At 41.1% G+C, this 23,009-nt stretch overlaps 1 protein-coding gene across 2 annotated transcripts in view; it reads right to left on the bottom strand.

The window, feature by feature from the left end:
• Nucleotides 1-22,396, bottom strand: part of NFATC3 (nuclear factor of activated T cells 3) — a 64,400-nt gene extending 42,004 nt beyond the window's left edge. For both annotated transcript variants that reach the window (XM_071567249.1, XM_071567250.1), the window contains exons 1-2: nucleotides 22,021-22,396; nucleotides 5,628-6,759 (exon numbers count right to left, since the gene is read on the bottom strand). In XM_071567249.1, coding sequence (XP_071423350.1) covers nucleotides 5,628-6,759; nucleotides 22,021-22,120 — 1,232 coding nt within the window. In that variant the 5' untranslated portion in view covers nucleotides 22,121-22,396. The remainder of the gene's footprint in view (nucleotides 1-5,627; nucleotides 6,760-22,020) is intronic.
• Between the last annotated feature and the right edge of the window lie 613 nt (nucleotides 22,397-23,009).

Raw genomic sequence — 23,009 nt, 5'->3', positions numbered from 1 at the left:
AGTCAGGGCCCAGCTCTTGGGTTGGCCATGCCCTTCTCACATAGGAAAAAACCTGAGGCCAGAACCAAGTCTGCCTGTTTGCATTTGGCTGTGGCCCCACAGCAGTAAATGTGGGACAGAAGGAAGAGCAAAGCCTATGAGAGCCATCAAAAATAAGCCAGTTAAAAACTCTGAAGAGTTACCTTCCCCTTGCAGCTCTGGTCCTGGTAACTCATAGGACAAACAGCTGAGCTCCCTGCAGACAAACTGCCAGTGCTGGTACCTGAGCTGAAGCACGAGTGCCATTAGCTCAGTTTTAGTCTAATGCCCTCCTGGACTCCTTGCTTAGGAAGCTTCTGAACACAGGTGGACCTGATATAAGAACTCATTTTAGCTACTCTGTATGAAAATGTTCCTCCCTCTTTCCAGTCACCAATTCTGGTACTAACCTTTGAAAGATTCCCACTAGTATTTCCAGATACTTGTGAAAAGTTCTTATTTCCTTCGCCAGTTGAGATTCCCAGATCTCCCAGAGTGATTCTTTTATTAATTCTTAGTTGCAGCAAAAATAATATTTTCCACTTACAAGTCCTCCCAACACATAAAGAAGGAAAAAGCTCACTGACTGTACAGTGGATACTCCACATCTTTTCCTCATCCCAAGTTTTCGCAGAGATGAACCCACAGAGTATCCTGTGACAAGTCAATGTTGCAACACAGCAACCCCCTGAGAATCTCAAATTGTAACTATGATCCAATACTGTGGTTTTCAAGAATGCCTGTAGAGCCAAAATACTGCTGTGGTTGCTCTTCACTGTCTAAAACAAAGCAATATTCTCCCTGGTGGAGGAATTCTAGAGTCAAGATTTTTGAAGCCATCCCAGATGCCACAGTGGCTTATCAATACTTTATTAATACTGTTTATATTCAAAATACCACTGTCCTATTACTTGCAGACCCCCAGTTAATGATGCTTTCAGAGCATTGATACAGTGTATCACCAACTAAAAATCTATACTCTGTCATCTCAGAACAAATGGAGAGCCAGATAACATGTACAGCACAAAGGTCCCGTATTAAACACTACCTCGATTTCTCTGGATTCATTAATGGTGTGTAAACATTACAGCAATAGCCTTGCTTATTAAAAATCTAAGAGGTTCAAAGTTCTCTTGCTTGCCTCACTTAAGTGGGTCCTTATCTTCAAAGTCAGCGATTTGCAAATATTTTCACTTCCAAGTTTTGCTAACATAGCATAGCTGGTGTTATTTCTGTTTATCAAAATAAGGTGATAAATACTTAGCAGTCTAACTTTGTCTATAGTCCACTCACCTAGAAAGATTTCTCCTTCTTAAAATTAAGACCAAAGTACCAATAGTTATGGTAAAAATAGGACATAATTCTGCTACTCTCTACTCTCTAGACTTTCAAGAGAAGGATTCAGACAAGAGAAGCAACTTTTCCAAGTATTCCACCCCAATATTTAAAATATTTTTTTTTCTGAAAGAGTAAGTGACATTGCCAGCAATCCCAGTTTCTAGCAGTAAAATACTCTCAAGTTGCCATTACATGCTCATCACTAAAAAGATTCCTAAGCTGTAAATACACCTGGGAAAGCCTGTTTGTTCATCACCACTGGAACAAAGAAATTACTTGATGTTCCAGCACTTCTCAGAGGTTCAGGTTAAATTCATGACACAGCAGTCTGAAGACAAACACAATTTATCCAGTAGTTTTTAAACCAATGTATAAGTCTCTAAGAATTCCATATGGGAAGTAAAAGAAACTAGGTTTCATTTTAAGATGTTTTTTACCATTAATGAATATTGCCTGGTTATCTTCCAGACACACCATTTATTGCCATCAAATACTGTGGGGTTAAAGAAAGAAAAGAAAAATGAATTACTAATTAAGTTTGCTACCCTGTAAAGTGCCTATTTTCTTGAGACACAAATCGGATACTCAAGATCCACTTTACATAACCTAAAACTTACTGTCACACTAGCCATTCATATTAAAATTGTAAGTTTAATACAAAAGATAACAAAAAATCAAAACTAAAGCAAAAATAACAGAACTTCCACAATTTTCAATTGTGTCATAAGTGACCACTCTTATAAAAAAAAGCCCTGTGTTAACTCACACCAGTGTTGGCCTTGTCTGTGATGGTCCTTAAGTTCAGAACACCAGAACCACCTTTAGCACCATCCATGCAGCTGATCTCTTGTGAACTGTACTTTTAGTGACAACTCCTGACCAAAGATATTGTATTACTCGCACAGTAGAGATTTCTAGCTCATCCCTAAGCTCTTTTTTATTCCCCTTGTTCAACAGACAAAGCCATTTCTTGTCCATCACCATGTGGGGAGACTGGGGGGTGCAAGAAAGAAGCATCTTAAAAAGTAACAATGTAATAAATAATGTAATAAATAAAATTAGCAAATAACTTCATTACTGAATATTCTGTAAAATAACCAATTTAATCTGCCATTGTACTAGGGGAGTGACATAATGAACAGACACCTCCACTGTCCCCAGGTGCAGCAGCCACTGCCTGGTTCTTTCATCTGTTAGGCGGTAATTGTTGCACTGGATCTGTCCCCACTGTCTCCTGCCCACACTTATCTTTGACAAGGAGGCAGAACTGTCACTCAGGGCAGACAATACACAGACATTTCTCATATGCCACATATGGCAGATTATGGGTTTCTGTGACCAGGTAACCAGCTGTCAATAATAGAACAGTTTGGACGGCATCCAAAGTATGATAAAAAGCTCAAAAGCATGTTACACACTTTTATATTTTGTTAAGTATTGTTCGCTTTGTGAACACAGACAAAAGAATGAAAACATGATCAGAATTGACAGATAAACCAGATAACGGATAAACAAAACTTTAGGCAGCACTCAGAGAAGAGGATACCTGCACATTTCACACCAGATCACGTGTGAGAAATTATCCCCCCTTGTACCAGGGTCAGCAATTGCCACTGGGTGCTGCAAACACTGCTCAGCCACTTCATCTGCTTGGAATCTGTACTCAGTTCACTTCATGCACTACTTTGTACTTGACAATACAATCAAGACATTAAAAAAGCATTATTATTTTTAATACATCTTGTAATTTATACTGCAATCAATACAACTGTACATATAATACAAAATAAATGTATAAATAGTAATTACATAATTCTTTATGACAACTAAGATACTCACTTTTGGTCACTAACACAAACTATTTAAGAAACAGTGGATCCTCATTTTTATTCATAAAACATAAGGGTCAATGTAGCTACCCTGCTTTATAAGAACCGAAATTATAAAATGTTATATGACAGAATGGAAGTTTTACATGCTGAAGATGCACACTGTCACATCATCTGTGGAACAGGCTACAGTTGTTAAGCACTTCAACATTTCCCTGAGGATAGAGCTGCCAGTGCAGCCACTTCCACTAATTCAATAGTCAGGCGACATTTGGGCACCAAATGTATACAGCTGAATAGATTTATTTAGTTGTGCACAGGTGTAGTCTTCGTTGTCTTCTGCCTGTTTGCCCATCTTATATTTACTGAAATTCTTCAGTACCAGCTTCTAAATAAATTCTGACATTCAAAAAAATATTTTTACTTTTTAATGAAAACATTAAAATTGCTTTTTATTCAGTTCTCAGTTCTTCCCACCACAAGAAGAAAGAGGTTTAACTGAGTTATCCATTTTTCAGACTACTTTGGTCATCCCACAAAAGAACCACAGATCCACACCCCATCTTTCCACACACCTCTGTGTTCATGACCTTTAACTCCTCAGCAATGCTCACCTTTTAGGAGCTATGTCAGCCTGCGAGCTAACCAAAATGTCAAGTTAGGACTGCTAAGTATTCTACATAAATGTAATACAATTCCAAAATACGCAATTAAGGAAAAACAGTTGTTATTGTTTTAACTTGAGTGGAAAGACTCTGGTAACAGATTAGAACACCTATTATTAACAGACATAACAGAATTTTAAAAACCCCTAAACTTCCAGACAGTTAATGTATCTGTCAACACAGCAGTTTCAGATCTGGTAAAACAGATTTTTCCAGCCAGCAGCTTTGCATCTTTACTGTTAAATTTCACATCCATAAACAGTTACATGGAAGGACATTAAAAGAATTAAAAAAAAATCCCTTCTATGTACTAAAATCAATACAATTCTGAGAAAAGAAATTAAAATCTGCAGTTATACAGTTAGGCAAAAAAATCCAAAACAGCTACATAAGCATTGTTTAAATATATTTAGCTATTAAAAGCCAAGCTAGTTGACAACTCCTAAAGAATTTATACAAATTTTTGCAACAATCACCCCGAGATTCGCTCAGTTGGTTAAAACTTCGTTGTAATAATGCCAAGGTCATGGGTTCAATCCCCTGTGTGGGCCATTGACTTAGGAGTTGGACTCGACGATCCTTGTGGGTCCCTTCCAACTCAGAATAGTCTGTGATTCTGTGAACACGGTTTTATCATTAACTGTTAGGATTTAAGCTTTGCTTTTTTTTGAAATACAGCATACACGTGGAGAATCCTACCCTGTCCATCTCCCCTCCTCACCCCAAACCCAGGAATTGCTCCATCCACTAAATCCTTGAGGAGCAAATATTAAGCATTGCCTGTGGACAGCATGATACTATTTTAACCAAAGTTATTGTAAAATCAATACAGAGTAGAATGGAAGCGCTGACATTTAAATCTACAATATGGCTTTTATATGGATAATGGTGTTTTACAGGTATTTATCTAATGGTTCTGCTTCTCAGTACCTCCCTACTCCTTATTTTTAAAATCTAGTAGAGCAAGGAAAAGGCTCAGGAACCACATGGATAATTTCAGCAGAGTAATTACAGTATCTGTCCATCCAGCAGCAATGCTGCTTAAGGAGCTCTTGTTTCTATTCTACCCACTGCACTCGCAAAGTGACTCCAACAGCTGCCTGACTGGAAAGATCATAGAACTGATCCATCTAAAAAGTAACAGAATAGGAAGGTTTGATTTCCCCAATCAAATCAGTTCCCTCTTCTCACCCTCCTTGAATCATCCTGCCAGCATGACAGGGCAACAAAAGGAAAAGAGCTATTTAACTCTATGGTGCATGGTGGAAATATCTTGGAATGACAGCCCAGACATCTATTCTTCCTGTATGATTTTCATCATGGCATACAAATTTTTTTCTTCATTCTATTTCTAGGATTCTGTGAGCCTGAAGAGGCAAGTAGAAACAAAAGCAAATAACCTCTCCCCACGTCTTTTGTGGTCTCACAGTTCCATGAAATCAGGTAAGTCAGGTTTCTCTGGCTATATTAAAATATCAACTACTCAGAACAGATGGAACTACAAAGTGTGCACAAAATCTGCAGATATTTAATTCAGCTGGGCTCTGTGCAAGTATGCAAACAAACTAATCCTATATTACAATGCATCTACTGTCCTTCTGAAAGAAGAAAAAGACACATATTTGGTACATCAACTTCTAGTTCCTAGTTATAACAACTACCTGCTACAAGAAGTTTTACTTAAGTCTTAATGAATCCCTGAAATACAAGAACAATGTCTAATTAAAGATGCATAGGAGGGGAAAAAACAGGAGGGAAAGACTTCCTAATCACTTACCGAAATATAGGAGTATGACCGGGCTTTGGTTTGTTCCAAGTAAAGTGCGAAGGAACAGAAAGAAATTGGTCTCCAGTCAAGTCTTTTTTCAAGGTGTGCTGAGATCCAGAGCAATCATCTACTGCAGTTTCGAGGGACGATGACAAGTTACTCTGCTCTTCAGGACAGACATCTATTTTTCCAGATAAAGTGGCAGTCTGATCCTCTGAGGTCTTTCTTGTTTTCAGAGGAATATCAGTCTCTGTACAACACTGAAATGGTGAAAGGCCAGAATTAAGGCCTTGTACGTTATGGATGGAAGTGTTTAGCCATGTGTCTTCTGTTATGCTTCCTCTGGGAGAATGGCCAGGTGATGGAGTTGGAGAATGGTGGGGAGAGAGAGACCCAGCATAGCAAACCTCAGCACTGGAGTGTCGCCGTTTCCCACAGGGGGATGTAGGTCTCGATGAGGGCCTTGATGTTGGCCTAGGGCTTAGCCAATTTTCATCTGTAATACTAGTTCTAGGAGAATGACAGGGAGACTGTCTAGGTGACAAGGCATGCCCAAATCCATAGGGCTGCTGCCATGATTCATCACTGGGACCCCTCGGAGAACCACCAGGTGATGCCAAGGGAGAGCCAAGGGTAAATCGAGCAGCTGCTTCATTTAGCTCCGAGTCTACATCGTCATAGACATGAGAAATGGATTCACAAGAGGAAGCATCTGAAAACCAACTTCTGGATGAAATGCTGCTGGCAGGGCTTGGACTAAGGGATGACTCCCTATATGATGGCTCAAGAGGAAGATAGAGATGGTCCCGTGAAGGCCTTTCCATATAGTCATTTTCTGTGCCATTTGTGTGTAATTCATCTTCACTGGCTTCGATCCCCTGATGACAGTTGGGTGAAATCGATGTAATTTGAATACTGGGGCACTCAAAGGGTTTGGGTCCACCTAGTGGACTGTATTTGGATTCTGGTACCTCACAAGTGCCTTCATAGTTCTTATGACTCTGAAGTCTTGTAGGAGGGGTCAGAGGAGAGGAGTGAGACTGCAGCCCGTGGCGAGGAATACAAATGGGCTGATTCACAGAGGAGGATGGTTGGTCTACATTAAAGATGTATATGGATGCACAGTCATCAGACTCAAGATCTGGAAACAAAATTAAAAAAAAAAGGGAAGAGTCAGAATGCTATACTTGGGAAAATGCCATAAAGAAAATCCTTTGTTTCCCAGATATGGACTGTTATCAACATCCCTGACACTCCCCATTACACTAACTACACAAAATAAAGCTAATTCTTGAATTTTGCCCAGTCATATTTACAGCTAAATATGACTACAGCATGGTTTACTATCAGAAATCCTGTTTTCAACAAGATTCCACAGTTTGTACACATCGTCAGGGGTTGAAAACAGAATACAAGCAGAAAAATGGGTTTAAATCCTGAAAAGATCTAAGCTTAAAGTATCAATTCAAACTTTCATAACATTTTTAATCATAAATCATTAAAAATTTATCTTTTTGACACAAATAGGACTATGGTACTTTCTGCAAGCCCAGTCAATACTTACAAGCACTGGAATATCACATACATAATATCTATCAACTTTAACACTAGAAAGCATCTCATCGGTGACTCCAACTTGAATAAAGATTATGAACCACTAAAAACATTCAATCACAAGAGGCCTAACAAAGAATATTATTAAAGACCTTATGAAGAATTGCATTACAAAGATCTTTTTTGTTGCTTAGAAAACTCTTAAGTGCCCATCTCATAAAATAGCATTTTTAAAGTGCAATCTCATGAAGTTTGAGCACAAGTTGTTCAGCAAAATAAGGCAAAACAAAATACTCTCAGATCTCACTAACTTATCCAAAACACAGGAAATATTCCAAAGAAAAACAAGCAATTGAGAGGGAGTGCAAGTTTCATTAACAAAACCAGAAGCTTTGTCTCACAGAACTGAAGCAGATTTTCTTGCTCCACTTCTCAATATTGCATTAACTGCCAATATGAGACATTTGTCTGAAACAAAAGTAGAAAACACAACTCTTTCTTATTTTATAACCATTATGATTCCACTCTTGTTTGTTTCCTCTTGTAAAATAGAGGCTTCACTCTACAATTTTCCATAAATCCAGGCTGGATGATATTAATTGCATCTCTGGGTATTTGCTCTTTTTTAAAATTATTTTTATCCTGAGTATCAGCAAAATATTAATATTTGTCTGAAAAAAAAATCTCATCTCTCTCACAATCAGATAAAATATCCAGACAGGAAGATATGTATTTTTGGCCTTTCCATGATGAAAAAATGAGTTTGTTAATGAAGTCCTTCTATTATCAATTTCACTAATAGCAATCATCTTAAAATTAACTAAAACAGAAACAAAACAGAACTACAGCTCCTCAGAGACAAGGCAGCATCTTCAAATGGAGAGAAAGTCTATTGTTACCAATGAACAGACCACGTCCCTCAGAATGTTCATGGGCAGGGAACAGCTTTGTAAGAAATGTATTAAAGGAGGCACAAACTCCATTTAAGAGGAGCACCTGGCAATTTCATAAGCACAGTGTGATTTATATATATAATAGCCATGTATGACAATTAGCCATATTATATAATTGTATCATTAACCACTATTATAAGAGCACAAAAATAAGTATAGATTAATTTCTAAATATGCACACACAAAGGGTCAGGATCCTCAGGAAGGTCTATTTTATGTACCACACAAACAACACAAACTCACTACACTGAGCACTACCAGAAGTGCATTTCCCTATCCTTTCACTAGGGCAACATTTTTTAAAACATTAATTGGGGGTCTTTTATTTTTGTTTTTGGTGTTTCTCATCACCACACATGAAATACAGACAGTAATTAGTTACAGGTTTTCCACATCTATTGGTATATTAATGTGAAAGATCATAGATGTTGTTTCCTAACTCACTATTAACATTAAAAGCAGAGAGGAAAAAGGCAATCCTAATAAAAGCTATTTTCCAGCTTCTCAAAACTTAGAAATAAAAGTTACAGCTACAGAATTTTTGAAATAATAATAAAAATGTTTTTGGAAAACTTCAAGCCCTCTGTGCAACCTTTTACTGTAATTGACAGTTTTATGGACAGTGGCAGCACATTGTTTGCACTAAAACTCTCTATTGCAAAGAGCCTTACCTCTCCTGCACCAATACTCAAGAAATATTAAAATATTTAAGACAGTTTCTGTATTTCAGTGTCACTGGGATTTACAAAAAGCACATGCACATTCAAAAGGTAAGTTTCATGAAGCTGAGGTGGAGAGATGTGACTAGCACAGAATTCCCAACGCCAGCTGGGAAGAGCTGGGGAGGAGACGGAGCTGCCAGAAGAGCACCCCTTGGGTCCCTCCTGCCAAACAGCCCCAAGGGGTTTGTCTCTGGGCTCTCCCACTGCCCCTCCCCACTCAGCACACTCAAAAACAGGAAGCCAGAAACCCAATGAACACCAAATCCCAACAGCACGCTTGAGACTGTGAACACAATAGAGTTTGAAGTCTAAATCACTCAAATAATTTTGAGACACAAACAATAAACAGGTAATTTATTTCAGTCTGCAAGCACAGATCTTCTCCCTTGTAGTTCATGTGTTAAAATAACCTGTTAGCTGCTTATACAAAAGGACAACACTAAGACCTTTACAAATCATGTCATTAATTCCACTAAATTGTGTACCAATAATTATTTTTGTCCTATTTAAGACTGTGCAGAGATTCCAATCTGGAAGAGCCTTCTAAACTATCGTCAGGGACCAGTAAACATACAAACACAAACACAAACACAACTTGGGGGAAAGAAATGGGGCAAAAAAGGAAATGAAAAAACTTCAGGTGATAACCCTTAAGAAGGAAAGGAGTGAGAACAGCTCAAAGCGAATCCAACCCAGGGCTTCAAGAAGCAGAGGGTAAACAAAGGGAAGACTCAAAATAGGCAAGTACAGGACAAAAATGAGTTATGGAGAAACCCAAGGGGAAAAAATGGAGTTATGGAAATCTGGTTACTTAATAGGAGAGCTATTATATCCAAACAATCCTACTGGAGGAGAAAAGACAGCAAAGAAGTAAAGTTGGCCAAGTCACGAGGCCTTCACTGACCATAGAACATAAGAAAGCATCCAAGACACAGAAACTAGGAGAGATTACCAAGGTAGAGCATAAAAACTATCACAAGCACATGGAGGCAAGATGCTGCATAGGATAGACACAGCAAAATAAAAGAGAAGCAGTGCCACTCACATCAAGAGCTCATGACCCTGAAAAGGCAGGTGTGTTAAATGCTTTTTCTTTACTCAAGTCAACTGAGTAAATTGCTAACAAAGACAACAGCAATAAGACTAAAGAGAACTGGACTAAATCAAAGGTTAAAAAATACTGAAGAATTATGACCCAATAATTCCAGTTTTAGAAGTAGTATTAATAGTTCACTTGTTCCAGTAAGAATTTTAAAGGATACAGAGAAACAAAACAGGTCTCTGCTTGCTAAGAACAAACCATGTCAAATAAATCTTGTGCAATGATCAAAGGAGAACTTCTGGACAGATGGCATAGAAAGAAACTCAGCTTGGTTTTTACTTACCAAGACTTTTAACACTACCATGCACAGAGAGGCCACGGAGTCTTCAGAAATGTAGGGAAGGTTTCTTCTTCCCCACTCCTTCAGTACTGAGGGACCCCAGAAGGGAGCAGATGCTTTATATTCACAGTGTGTAAGCCACATAAAGCTGTGCACGTCCATTGTTGTCCTACATTGGGTGTCAGGGCCATCCAGTACCAATGAGAACCAGGTCTCTCTTTCTGAATGTACATTTGCTACTGTCTGGAAACAGCCCAGTGTACAGGAGCTCCTGTTCAGTATTAAACCAGCACTGGCTCATCCCTTACTGAGCTGCAAACTGCACTTCAACATAAGCTGTCTAACTGGGGACTACAATTAAATAATGTCCACAACAACTGCTTCTGAAGTACCTTTTGCTCACTACTTGCTGTATCAGAGTGCACATTCAGGACTAGCAATGCCTGCCCAGCAGCTGTTCACTCCACAAGTGCAGCTGTGCAGGCACCAGATTTCTCCAGAGAAGGAAAGTCAATGACTATCAAATGTCTGAATACAAGGCCTGTGCCAAAATTATCCAAACTACTTCATTATTCGAAGTTTGCAAGCCCATAAACAAACAGGTTCAGACAATAAGAGTTACAATAAGGTACTAAGAAAGGGCAACAAGACTTAGGGCCTACAAAAATACTACTGTGAAAACAGGTTCAGTAATCAAGTCCTTTAAATAGCACGAGGAAAGACCCGGGCATTGCCACAAACATCATGTGTATTCTCAGGCAAGTCATATAATCTGTCTGACTTCCAAACTTAAAAAAGAATAACCACCTCTTCTGTTTTCCAGTTCTGTCATGACAGTTACTATTATATCTTTCTGAACACAACGGTATTATAAAAAATGTTACAAAAATATCTGTAAATAAGTACAAACAGCATATGCAGCTTCATTTTTTTATTTCATTAATCTGTAGATATGCAGCAGTTTATATATTTCTTGGGATGAAAGAAGAATCTTAATCTTCACAAAGAACACAAAATACCCAATAATCATAGTTTTCCTTGTGTGCATTTAAAAAGGCAATTGATCAGAGTTTTTGTTGGTACACTACTGCACTAAAGCTCTATAACTGGATATTTAACTCCAGTTTTCCATTACAAGCTATAAGTTCTCCAGAGACACTTCCTACAAGCTTAAATGTCAACTTGAAAAAACCACAATCCAAAAAATCCACTAAAAACTATAGCAATGTATTAGTTTATATGAAGTATAACTGACTAGTAAGCCAAATATGGTACTGAAAAAGAAAAATTGTGAAAACAGTTAAGGGAGCAAGGTGGAGCAGGGGGAAACACATCCTTCTAACCAAATTTAGCAACACATGAAACAGTAGTGAAAGTTTAAGCTTTCAGAAAGGGATGATCTACAACAACTGTCATTTTATGAAGCAGTTCTTCCTCTTCAATGATTTTGTGTTCTGTTCCATGGTCATACCAGATTACTCAAAAAAGGATAAAAATAAATGCCACTCCTGTCAATCACATACGACAAAGCAGCTCTGTCATGCCAGTCACAATTTCACTCGCTTTATGGTGTTGGGCAAGAATACTGGAAAAGTAGAAAGAAAAAACATCTTCTCAACCATGGGAGCTTATCAATGAGTCTTTTCCAAATTCCAGTCTGCATAAGAATTCATTACCCTTGGTAGAAACACAGAAGAATAAAGAAGCTGCACTAGTTAAGCAGCTTAGCAAGAGAATAATACAGCATATCAAATGTTTACAACTGACACTGACTAAAATAAGAACACACTGGCTCTCAGGGTGTAACTACACATGAAGTTTTTTTCAGCAGCAACTGCCCTCCCACACACCCTGACACACACCGGGGGAGGGAAATGAGAAGTGAGGTACTTTGAGCACGTATGATGTTGCCAATCAGATTTACAGGGCACTAACAAACACCTGTGTATACACAACTGACAGAGTGACTTTGGGACACGGGGAGAAATCAGCAACCAGGGCAGGAACTGCAGGTGTTCACTATCAAACAAAACCTTAACAGGCAACTAAACCCTTAGGCCACAGCCCGGGGTTAAACTAGAATGGCTGTCTTAGTGCACATCCAGCTCCATCCAGGAGTAATGGAATTCTCTTTCAAATGGGGAAAGAACAGCTTTGAGATACATTGCTAAAAAGTGAAGTATAAAGCAGATGAAGAATTCAACTTGTAACTGGAAGGTTCAACAAGAATTAGTCATTCTAAGCTCAGTTACAAACCAGAAAATAGCACCCGGAAGTGCAAGGCAGTGTTTATACCTGTGACTTCTCCAGGGCTCCTGCTATTACTGGATGATTATGAAGCATGTCTTTTAATGATAATTTTATAAAGCTTGTAGCTCAGTATTTATGGGTTATTCATTAATACTCATAACAGGTTAAAAACAATCTACTTTTTGCTTTAAATATCTAAGTTCTCTGGGCTCCTCTTTGCTTCCTTTTTACCTCTGTGGCTACATCATTCAATAAAACAGAGTATTTCACTGCAAAATACCCTTGCAGACAAAGTGGAAGCTGCTGCCCTCCAGTTTGATGAAGCCTCATTTGTGATTCAATGTCAGATCAAAAGTCAGCTTAACATGACCCTGCAGTTCAGAGATATTACAAAGTACACTTTTGGAAGATTCTTAAAACAACACATCAGCACAGCAGTTAGTAACACACAGCATTAACAGCCTTTTGGTCACTGCTGTTTTGGAGATGAAGTATATTATTCTATATGATCAGCCAGAGTCTGTAAAGGTCTGCAGCCCTGCAATCCCAGAGCATCTCATATGCTTAGACATGGGAGCTGAGACAAGGCTGATCACTCCAAAACTGGTGCATTGTGCCTGACCCCCTGGAAGAAGACTAACGTAAAGGTGAGAAGATCAGGCCAATATTGCCTGAAAGGAATAAGGGAATTATGAGCTGTAGCTGCCAGTCGAAGGATTGCCCAGTTTCCTGGTATTGCAGGCCAACTTATCATGCACAACTCCTCCTTTGCAGGGCAAAAGTAATGCACTCCATAAAAAGGCTCTTCAGTTATTCCAATGGAAAGAACTGAAATCCTCCCCAAATCACCTACACGGGTACCTTTACCACCAACCGACTTCTGCCACCAATGAGCTGCTGACGGCACCTGCTGCTCGGTACAGACACTGCCGGGTTTACAGCCTGCTCCAGAACTGAACCAAGCACTGGGGAACCCAGGATTCCAAGATCAGAATGTGTAACTTGGGCCATATCAAATTGGACAGGAGTGTGCAAGAAAATGTAGATTTTAGCATATAGGAAAGTATGGAGACCCAGACCAGGATCTTTATGGAAACTGGTAGAAAAGAAAAGCAGTATGTCAGGACAAGATGGTCGAGTGGGGAGCAATTACACATTAAGAGGAGGGGAGACTGAAATGGGGGCATGTCCCTTTGTGATTATCAAACAGAGCATGACACAGAGATAGAGAACAGGTACTGAGTGTATCTGAATAAACTACTGTGGGACCTCTTCACACCTCAGCCAAATTACACTGCACTTCTGCAGCTGTCCTACATGACAGAGGGCAAACCACTCCACAGCAGGCACTCCTACCATATCGTTAACTTGGTATTTCAGAACATTAATTATTACAGCTTTTCACTGATATTTTATAATACTGCTAAAATGTAGACTTCAGGTGCATGAAATTCAAAGGCTCTGTCCATCAGGCTGTAATGAGCCAGAATGACAGTCTGGAACTGTCTTGTTTTCCCAACTGCTCCCATGAACACGGAATCAGAAACACCTTGAACTCACTTTGCTGCATTGATACAGTAACAGGAGGGTACAGGAATCAGTCAAATGAGAAAGCAGAGGCTGACGCTGAGCATGCATACGATTTTTTTCAGCAAGTTTCAGAATGATCCCCACGAATACACGGATGATCGTATTAGCACGGCTCATGACCGTGTCACATGTAACTCTGACCTGAAACTTTGCATCTCTTTGCGGAGCCCTAAATAGCTTGTGAAATTATTCCTGCAGGAGTGGAGGTTTTACCACGTACTCTACCTCACCAGCCTAAACTGCTGCCCCCACCCCAGAAACCTCAGCAGTTTGGAAGACAGCACCATTAGCTCTCAAAAGCCTAAAACTGACAAACTACACTGATGAAATACAGACTTTGACCTAATTTAAAGAAGCTACACAAAATACAAATTTTTTTTACAGATTTTCTTAGTGGTTCTTTGTATTAAACTATATATTCCCTCATGGGTCTTGTCATTTAAGTACAGTTATCCCAAAAGACGCCATTAAAGCCGTTTGTAATCATAGTTACTCTCTCTCCTCATCTCCTTTGTGTCCTTGATTGGGGAACAACTTCCAGCGAGCATCTAGGGATACACGCAAATCACAGTAGATATTATTACAGCCCATCATGCAGCCATCAAACCCAGTGAATCATTGTCACCAACAGTTCACAAACGCAACACAACTGTGTTAGCAGTTCGTCATTCTGTCACGCTCTCGTATTGGGTATGAAGATTCAAAGGGTTACTCTGTAAAACAACTTCAGTTAGAAGGTAGCAGTTTATGCTCTGGCTCAAGCACAGTCACAATTCTGTTCCATCCCCAGCATAGTACAAATGCTGCTACACACTGAATTACGTTTAAATGGTCTTTTCATTTTTTCCAAAATCATTAAAAAATAAAATCTGGGATTAAAACAAAACAAAACATTTTTCACAGCATTTGTTTCCAAAATAGCAAAGTTAGCAGCCAATAAAACATGAGGTCTCTCATTAACCCTCTCCACCAAGCTGATGGAAAAACAAAACCCAAAACAATCAATCAAACAAAACCCACCAGAAATATCCAACTACATACATGAAATTTTAGGTATATAAAAAATATTTCTCGTTTTTAAAAGTGATGACTCGTCTCCAAAGTGCGGCCTTGAGAAACCATTTATAAGGCAAGCAAGTCCTATTAATTTAAATACTAATAACACGATCCTGCATTTCTGGTATTAATTAATTAGCTGTAAGTACCAGCTCATGTTTTTACCTACAAACATCTTTTGTGCAGCCTCAAATGCAGTTTTTGGTTTTGCTCTAACACCCCACCAAGATCACCACACGGCACTAACTCAAACCACACGCAGAGTTCTCTGTTCATGAATTTACTGTTGGAAGACCATGGGTTTGTGGCTAGATTCCAAAAAAAGCTGGTTCTTCTCTCCTTAGCCCACGAACATGAAAATGAAAACTGGGTCTCCCAAAGAAAACTGACAGAAGTATCTTCTATTTTATCACACCTATCACTCTTTGTCTCAAGAGTGACCATCAACTCTCAGTGCCACTGACATTCCAGCAGAAGAGCCACAGAGATGAAGTTCAGCTGTTGCATTAACTCAGGAGATGTGCAGGCCACACCACAGTCCCAAAACTGCTCCTCAACCAGACCTGCAGTGCTTCAGATTTAAACTAATCTTCCTTGAATGACCAGTTATACAATTTTTTGTTCTATCTGTTCTATTTCACAAGAATACTCTCAGATGAGTGTACTAAAGGTAGAAGAGAAGGTGGGTTTGCCAGTGAGCTTGCTCCTGCCTTGCAGTTTTACTTGGCCTTCCTGATCATTTCACTCATCTTAAATTCCAGTGTCATTCGAACCCCACATGGCATGCCTGGACAAATGCAAGGACTTGGATGTTGTTCTACTGGCTGGGCTTCCTGCCAAGTCTGCTCCACGTACTTCCCTGGCCCACTAGGGCAGCTTGAGGCAACAACTCCCGTATTTACGTTATTGCTGTGAACAGCCAAACTGCTGCTTACTATTGACCCAGGCCCATCTACTCTCATTTATTTCACTCATTCACACCAACATCACTGATTTGGCTGCACTTCAGGTGGGATATGACAAACTGCTTGCAATTGTGCAACACAAACTAAAGGAAAGGGATTGTCATGTTTTAAGCAGAGGGTTACTTTTGACTTTGAAGAAAGACATTTCTAATTTTCAGGAATATATAAGACAATAGCAGTAGCCCAAATGCTTTTGCACCCTGCCCATCTCCCACATCCCAGCTCTCAGGATTTGTTTTCATTTGCACTGTGCCCACTCTGCAGATGGGAGGGAAGAGGACAGGGAGTGAGGTGTGACTATGAATTCACATATAAAACACACGACATTTTGTCAAACTGGGGATCTTTTTCAAATCCCTGCACTACACAGTGACTCATAACAAAGTGATTCTCAATGCACTGTGTAGTGATTGAAGACTCACATTGCCAAAAAAGAAAAGCTATGACATTTTTTTAGCTGCAACTACAACCGCTTTGCAATACCACACAAAAGTGTTTGGTATTTTCCCTGAGTGGTCTCACCCTGGTCAAGCTTCATCCAAACAGGTAAGGCTTCATTTAGCCAGAATACCATGAAAAAACACAACATATTCAAACATGGCAGCTTCTGAGGATAACCATCCTAATCTCGTCCTATTAACTGCCAGGCAAATCTTGACTCCCTGGATACCCCTTCAATACATATTTTCCTTTGGTTCTTCCTCAGTGTTTCTCTAAGTTATCTTGAAGTCACAAGGTTCCTGCCACAGACCCTCTATTTTTGGTCAGATGCAGCTGTTTGGTTTTCCCTCCTCCCCCCTATCAGCAGATTATATAACCACAGCCTATGACTGATTTGCATTGTGTTCCTACATGTCAATCTTTTACATGCAGATACCAGCACCCATTAGCTTGTAAAATAAAATGACAGTAACTAATTTTCCCTTAAGTGGTGGTTTCTATCACAATAGATTTATTAGACAGTATCTAAATAAACAAATATTTCTATTAAAAGATGTCACTTATGCTTAAGGAAGAAATAAAGGAAGAGATTCAAGCAATTTATCCATTAATTCCTTCCTAAAGCTGCACCAGTTGATCCCGCTCTTAACCCACACCAACACTCTTTTGTACAGCAAATGTGAGCAGAGCAGTAGAGACAGCTGTAATTTACACGGATGGATCAAATTATACATATTAACCACAGTTACCATCTCATGCAAAGACTTTCTCTCCCATCCACTTATATAGGTGACCAAATCCAAGCAGAATTAAAATATTTCTTAAAAAGTTCACTTAAAGTGAACTCTACAGGTGTGCAAGACAGCCAAGTAAAAAGATGTCAAGAGATATCTCACAAGTTCCTCTTACTCAGCTAAGGAAAGCAAACTTTGCAGCAGTTCTGGATCAGAAGTACATGAACACAAAAATTATTTTCACCAAGAGCAATCCTCAGTCAGCTCACACCTCAAGTTCACATCTGTTGCCTCCATCCAGACCTTAATTTGCCACCTAGTCTAATTACAAATCTACTCTCTTTTCTACCACAACTTGGCTTTCTTAGTACTGTTTACCTTAATCACCATCTTGGGGAAAAGAACAAAAAGTAGAAGCAGGCTGCAAACTTCTGGAAACAGCTTTGGCTGTTTTCTACTCTTTACCAACAACCTCTGACAGCAACACCAGTCACAAATACACATTTAAGAAGCAAAGAAAAATAATATTAAAGATCAAGGCAAAGCTATAATGACTAGCATTGTGGTGGTGTTCACTACCAATCTGTGGGTTTAAGACTTTTACTACATATCTAAATTTAAAAACACATATTTAGTACCAGTTTTTGCTACAGAGAACTCTGGCTGGCTGGGGCAAAACTCAGCACCCATCAACGCTTGAGAGCACTAAACACAGGCAGGAGGCAACTGTGAACAGCCCAAGCAGCTCACAGAGGAAGGTCTGACACAAAAACCTTCAGAAGAAAAGATCAGGTATTTCTCTGACAGTCACTACAGCAAAATGTGTATTTCAATCATGACATAAAATAACAAAGCAATAGCCTTAGAGATCTAAGCTAGAGGAAAAAAATCTCAAAGGACAATAAGCACAGAAGTTTTCAAATCAAAGGAAGATCTAAATATTGTCCATAGGCAGAGTGAGACTCCAGATTGCAAAGATGTTTTGAAATGTCACTAAATGCATCACAGAAGTGGGATATTTTTCCTATTTTTCAGAAGAAAAGTAAAATAGATTGTGAGATTCACTTGTAACAATATTACTAAAGAGTATTACTTAACCAAATGTTAAGTCACAGGAAATATAGAGAACCTCTTTTCAGTCTGTGTCATGGTTTTCATGAAAATAAATACTGTGAACATGAAGTCCAAGGACAGTACTCTTATCAGTTCTTTTAAAGGACTTATATTATAGGAAAGCAAATAAACAAAATTAACCAATGCTGATTACTTACACTGAAATATTAATTTCTCCTCCTCTACTTCATAACCAAGAACAAAAGGTGGAAGTTTGTGTGAAATTCATGCATTACTCTGTTTCACTGAGTAACAAAACATTAGCCTCTCTTTTGCTCTTACAATACTTCATCAGAAATAACAGGAACATCTGAGACAGGATTCTAAACAGCTGCATCAATAACTCATCTGTCAGAATTTCCTATATAATTAGTCATTTTCTGAATATTGAACAGTTTGCAGCTTCTTATTTTAAGTTAGACCTGATTTCATGTACCAACATGAAAAGATTTTGTATTATTTAGAACCTTGTAAGATCCAGAATTCCCAGCTTAGCACTACCTACCCCAAGTGCTGCTCTTACCTTGTAAAAACTCATTCTTTACAAGAGAAGATGAACCCTTAAAACAAAACTTCACCTAAAGAAACTATCATAGCAAGCCATATTGGCTTCCCTTTTGCAGAGTTTGGCACTTAAACAGTATAACACATCCTCAGTAGTGTGAAAACCTCAATGCAGCTTAGTTGCTTAACAAATTCAAGGCAAACTTCCCAAAATAATACTGAATAGTATTGCAAAATTGTTGGGGGGTGAGAGGAGGGAGTGGTGTTGAAGGGGATGGGGGGGCATCATTAGAAAAGCATTCAAGTCAATTCAACTATTCAAGTATCACAGACTACACATCTCAAAAATCTCTTCACCAAGAAGAGCAAACCAAGTGGCACCTCAAACCCTGTAACAGAGAGTGCTGCAGGACAATCTGGGCTGGCAGCCCCCGAACCATCCTGTAACTCACATGTGACACGGACATTTCAAACGCAACCGATCCAAGGAGCACGATGTGATCAGACGCTGCTGCAGCTGCACCAACAGTTCTGCACCAGAGAGCACCAAAGAGATGGGGTTCACCCCAGAGTGCTCCACAGCAGGACCCTGGGGCACTGAAGGCTTCAATTTTTTGGTCAGAAAAAGATGAAGCTCGTTAGTACCTAAAACTGTACCACCTGTTTTGAGTGCCAAACCACTACGAAACCAAAGGGTCAATTTCTTTATTCTTTGGGACAAGGACACTAAACTATCAGAGAAACAGAGAGCAAGATTTTTCAGGAGGTGCTCAGTACCTGACATCCACTTAAAAGCAGCTGAAGAGCTTTTGAGAATCTCTTAGTTTGCCATCACCTGAGCAAATTTTCACCTCTGCTCCCAAGCCATATGAAATGGGCTACCCCTTTGATTTCAAGCCAAGTATGCTGCAAAAATTGCAGTACATCTTTCAGACATTCTGCTCTGCAGCAAGAACTACAACTTTCAGAGCAAGCAAACTGCAGAACAGAAGGCTCAATTCCTGACACTTCGCACAAAACTACATATGTTAGTCCTACTACTGCAACCCTCTGAAATTATTGTGTAATAACTCAATCCCAGTTGATTTCTCTTACTTTTCTTTTAATGTCTTAAAGAGGATAATCTACCACCTGGGACTAGCACTTTCTTAGTAGTTCAGAAATCAAAAGTATTTAAAGGAAATGAAAGAAGAGCTCACCAGTTCTTGCTTTTGACTAAAAATACAGTTAAATATAAAACATGTAACTATAAATACTTAAACATGTCCATATATAAAGGACCAAAGTCCTCACAACACTATAGTAGTCTCAGCATAAAAGAAAGCATTAATAGAGATTTCCACATTATGTATGAAAGAACTTGGTACCAGACACCTCTTTCATCAAAATGCCAGTCTCAAACTTCTAGAGATACAGCACGGAGCATCAGAAGGTGTTTTCAGGTGTTCTCCGTGATCATGGAAGACTTAGTAAGTTCAACAGTATTTATTTCAAATCAAGCAACTTTCCCTGTCATGTACATGTTTTTATTACCAGCATTCATCTGAAAAAAAGTAAAATACATGTGCAGAATTAACAGAGGAACTCTGGCAATACTTTTAATAGGACACATGAAGGCAGAGAGTTACTCTAAGCCTTTCCCCCAAAGGCCATATCTGTGCACAGCAAGCGAGATCATCTCCAGGATTCTACAAAACAGTAAAATTACTTGAATTTCAGATTTAGAGGCAGAATTTCTTACTGAAAGCTACAGCAAACAAATTAATTCATGGTCCATATATGGCATTTTCAAATTTGATGTAAAAAGAGTTGTAACTTGTTAAGAATGAAAAACTCTCTGTATTCAAAGTAATATTTGAACTGCTTGTTAAGAAATGCTACCAAAATACAAATACCGTAAGACCGAATTGATACTACACCAGTTTTTCCAGTTTTCTGAGCAACATTTTCTCTCATTCTCATCTATCACTGACAAAGGAACTACCATTTCTGACAAAGAAATAGAAATGGGGATGTCATCATTATTTTTATTGTAATTCATTAACGTGTTGTTAACATTGTTTTCACATGGTACTGTAACGCGTTTATCTGGCTAGTAGAATTCAGGCCCCCTTCCCAAAAAGACATCTGCTATTCCACTAAGATGGAAAATAGGCAAAGCTTCCCTTACCTGAACGAACCTGCCAACTAAATCTGAGCATCCAGAAAGTTTGGGATTTTGCAAGAAGTTAATGCTGAGTGTTCACACACAGACTGTATCACACAATTTTTTTTCTAATTAACTTAGACGGAGGACCGAGTCAGAGAACTGAACAACATGGCTGCATCATTTAGCCCAGACACAGTCATGTTTCAGAGCTATCTGATCATCTAACACCACTTAGACATAAGACAGGCCTTTACCAAATAATACTTATTTCAGGTAGGTTAGAAAATAAAGCACGCAGCCACCAACTCTGGTACAGCCACACACTGCACAGCTGGCCCTTACTGATTCTTCACACCATAATTCACAGGGAGTACTTTACTTTCTGCCGTTTAAAGAAATACGAGGGGATTTGAAACAGGATTTTCTGGCTCAAACACTACAAAACCGACTAAAATGGAATCACTCCTAGGCGTGCGCGTCTCTGTACCCAGAGACCTAAAGGAGCCACCGCATCCCGACACGCGGGGCTTTGCCCATCCACACGTATACAAAGTCTGCAGGAACACACTGGAGTAACTGTGATGTTCTACAGACTTCGGCTGAAACTTTCCGTCGTAGGAGCCCGAAAACGCCTCTGGTGCGGCCCCGTTAACACTTTGCTGGTCCGGGGACCCCCCGCGCTCGGGGCGTGCGGGGCCACCCGACTCAGCCGGGGCCTTTCCCCTTTTTCTCCCGGGGCGGCTCCTCCCGCACGACTTGAGTTCTTGGGTTCCTTTTCCTAAAGAAAGTTGTGACGGCGGCGAGAGGCCCGACCGGCCCGGCCCATCGCCCCCCGAGCGGCCGCGGCCTGAAGGAGGCAGGGAGGGAGGGAAGCAGGGCCGGCGGCCGGAGGGTCCGGGGCTCCCGCCCCGCGCAGCCCCCGCTGCCCTCCCCGCCTCGCTCGGAGCAAAACAGGAACCCGACCGAGCCCCCCCGGCCCCGGGGCGCACCTGCGGGCCCCAGCGGCGGCCCGGGGCCGGGCTGCCCGTCCTCGCCGAAGATCAGCCTGAAGTCGAACTCGTCGGTGGCGCCGCAGTTTGCCGTAGTCATGGGTTTGGCCGACGAGGCGCAGCGAGCCCCTGTCGCCCCTCAGGGCCGCGCCGGGTCTTGCCGGGCTGCGCTCGCCCCTCAGGGCCGCCGCATAACAACGGGCGGCGGAGGGGCCGGCGGGCGGGGCGGGGGCGGCGGCGCGAGCGGCAGCTCCGGCCCCGGCGCGAGCTCCGGTGCCCGGGCGCTTCTGTCACTCGGGGGGGCGGGCGCCGACTCCGGCCCGCCGCTGGTCCCGCCCCCGCGCCGCGCCCCGGGCAGCGCCCCCGACCCGGCCCGCCCCGCCGGGCCCGCCCCGCCCGCCGTGACGTCGCGGCACCGACAGCGCCCCGTGACCGCCGGGGCCGCGGAGCGAGGGGCCCCGCCGCCGGTCACGTGGCGCGGGTGGCGCGCGAAGGCTGCCGGGAGTTGTAGTCGCTGCCACCGCCCAATCCCGAGCGGCCAACGGCGCGCAGGGGGCGGGGCCGAGCGCGGGGCGCGGTGCCACGTGTCGGTCCCGCCGGGCCCGGTGCTGATCCTGATTCCGGTCCTGTTCCGTATCCTGGTCCTGTGCCCGGTCCTGGTCCTGTTTCCGGTCCCGGTCCCGGTCCTATTCCCGATCCTGGTCCTGGTCCCGGTCCCGGGGAGCCGGGCGCTGAGGAGTCCCTGTGTGAACTGTCCTGCAAAGCTCAAACGGCCTCCTGTAAGGGCAGAGGAGCAGAATCCCTCCCTGAGTGCGGCTTTCACGTTATACTCTAAAACCTCGCATGTGAATTGCTGGTGCTCTCGACACCAATTAATGGCTCGAGTAATTAGGCAGGTTGGCGTAAGCAGAGGAATGTCGCTCGGGTAACAAGCGCTGAGTGCAGGACTCTGACAGCTACTCACCTTCCGGCTCAGTGGGAACAGTGGC

Source organism: Pithys albifrons, chromosome 12 (genome assembly GCF_047495875.1).
Source record: "Pithys albifrons albifrons isolate INPA30051 chromosome 12, PitAlb_v1, whole genome shotgun sequence".
Taxonomy (NCBI): domain Eukaryota; kingdom Metazoa; phylum Chordata; class Aves; order Passeriformes; family Thamnophilidae; genus Pithys; species Pithys albifrons.
Note: the sequence above shows the minus strand (reverse complement) of the source record. Positions and strands in the feature narration are given on the sequence as shown.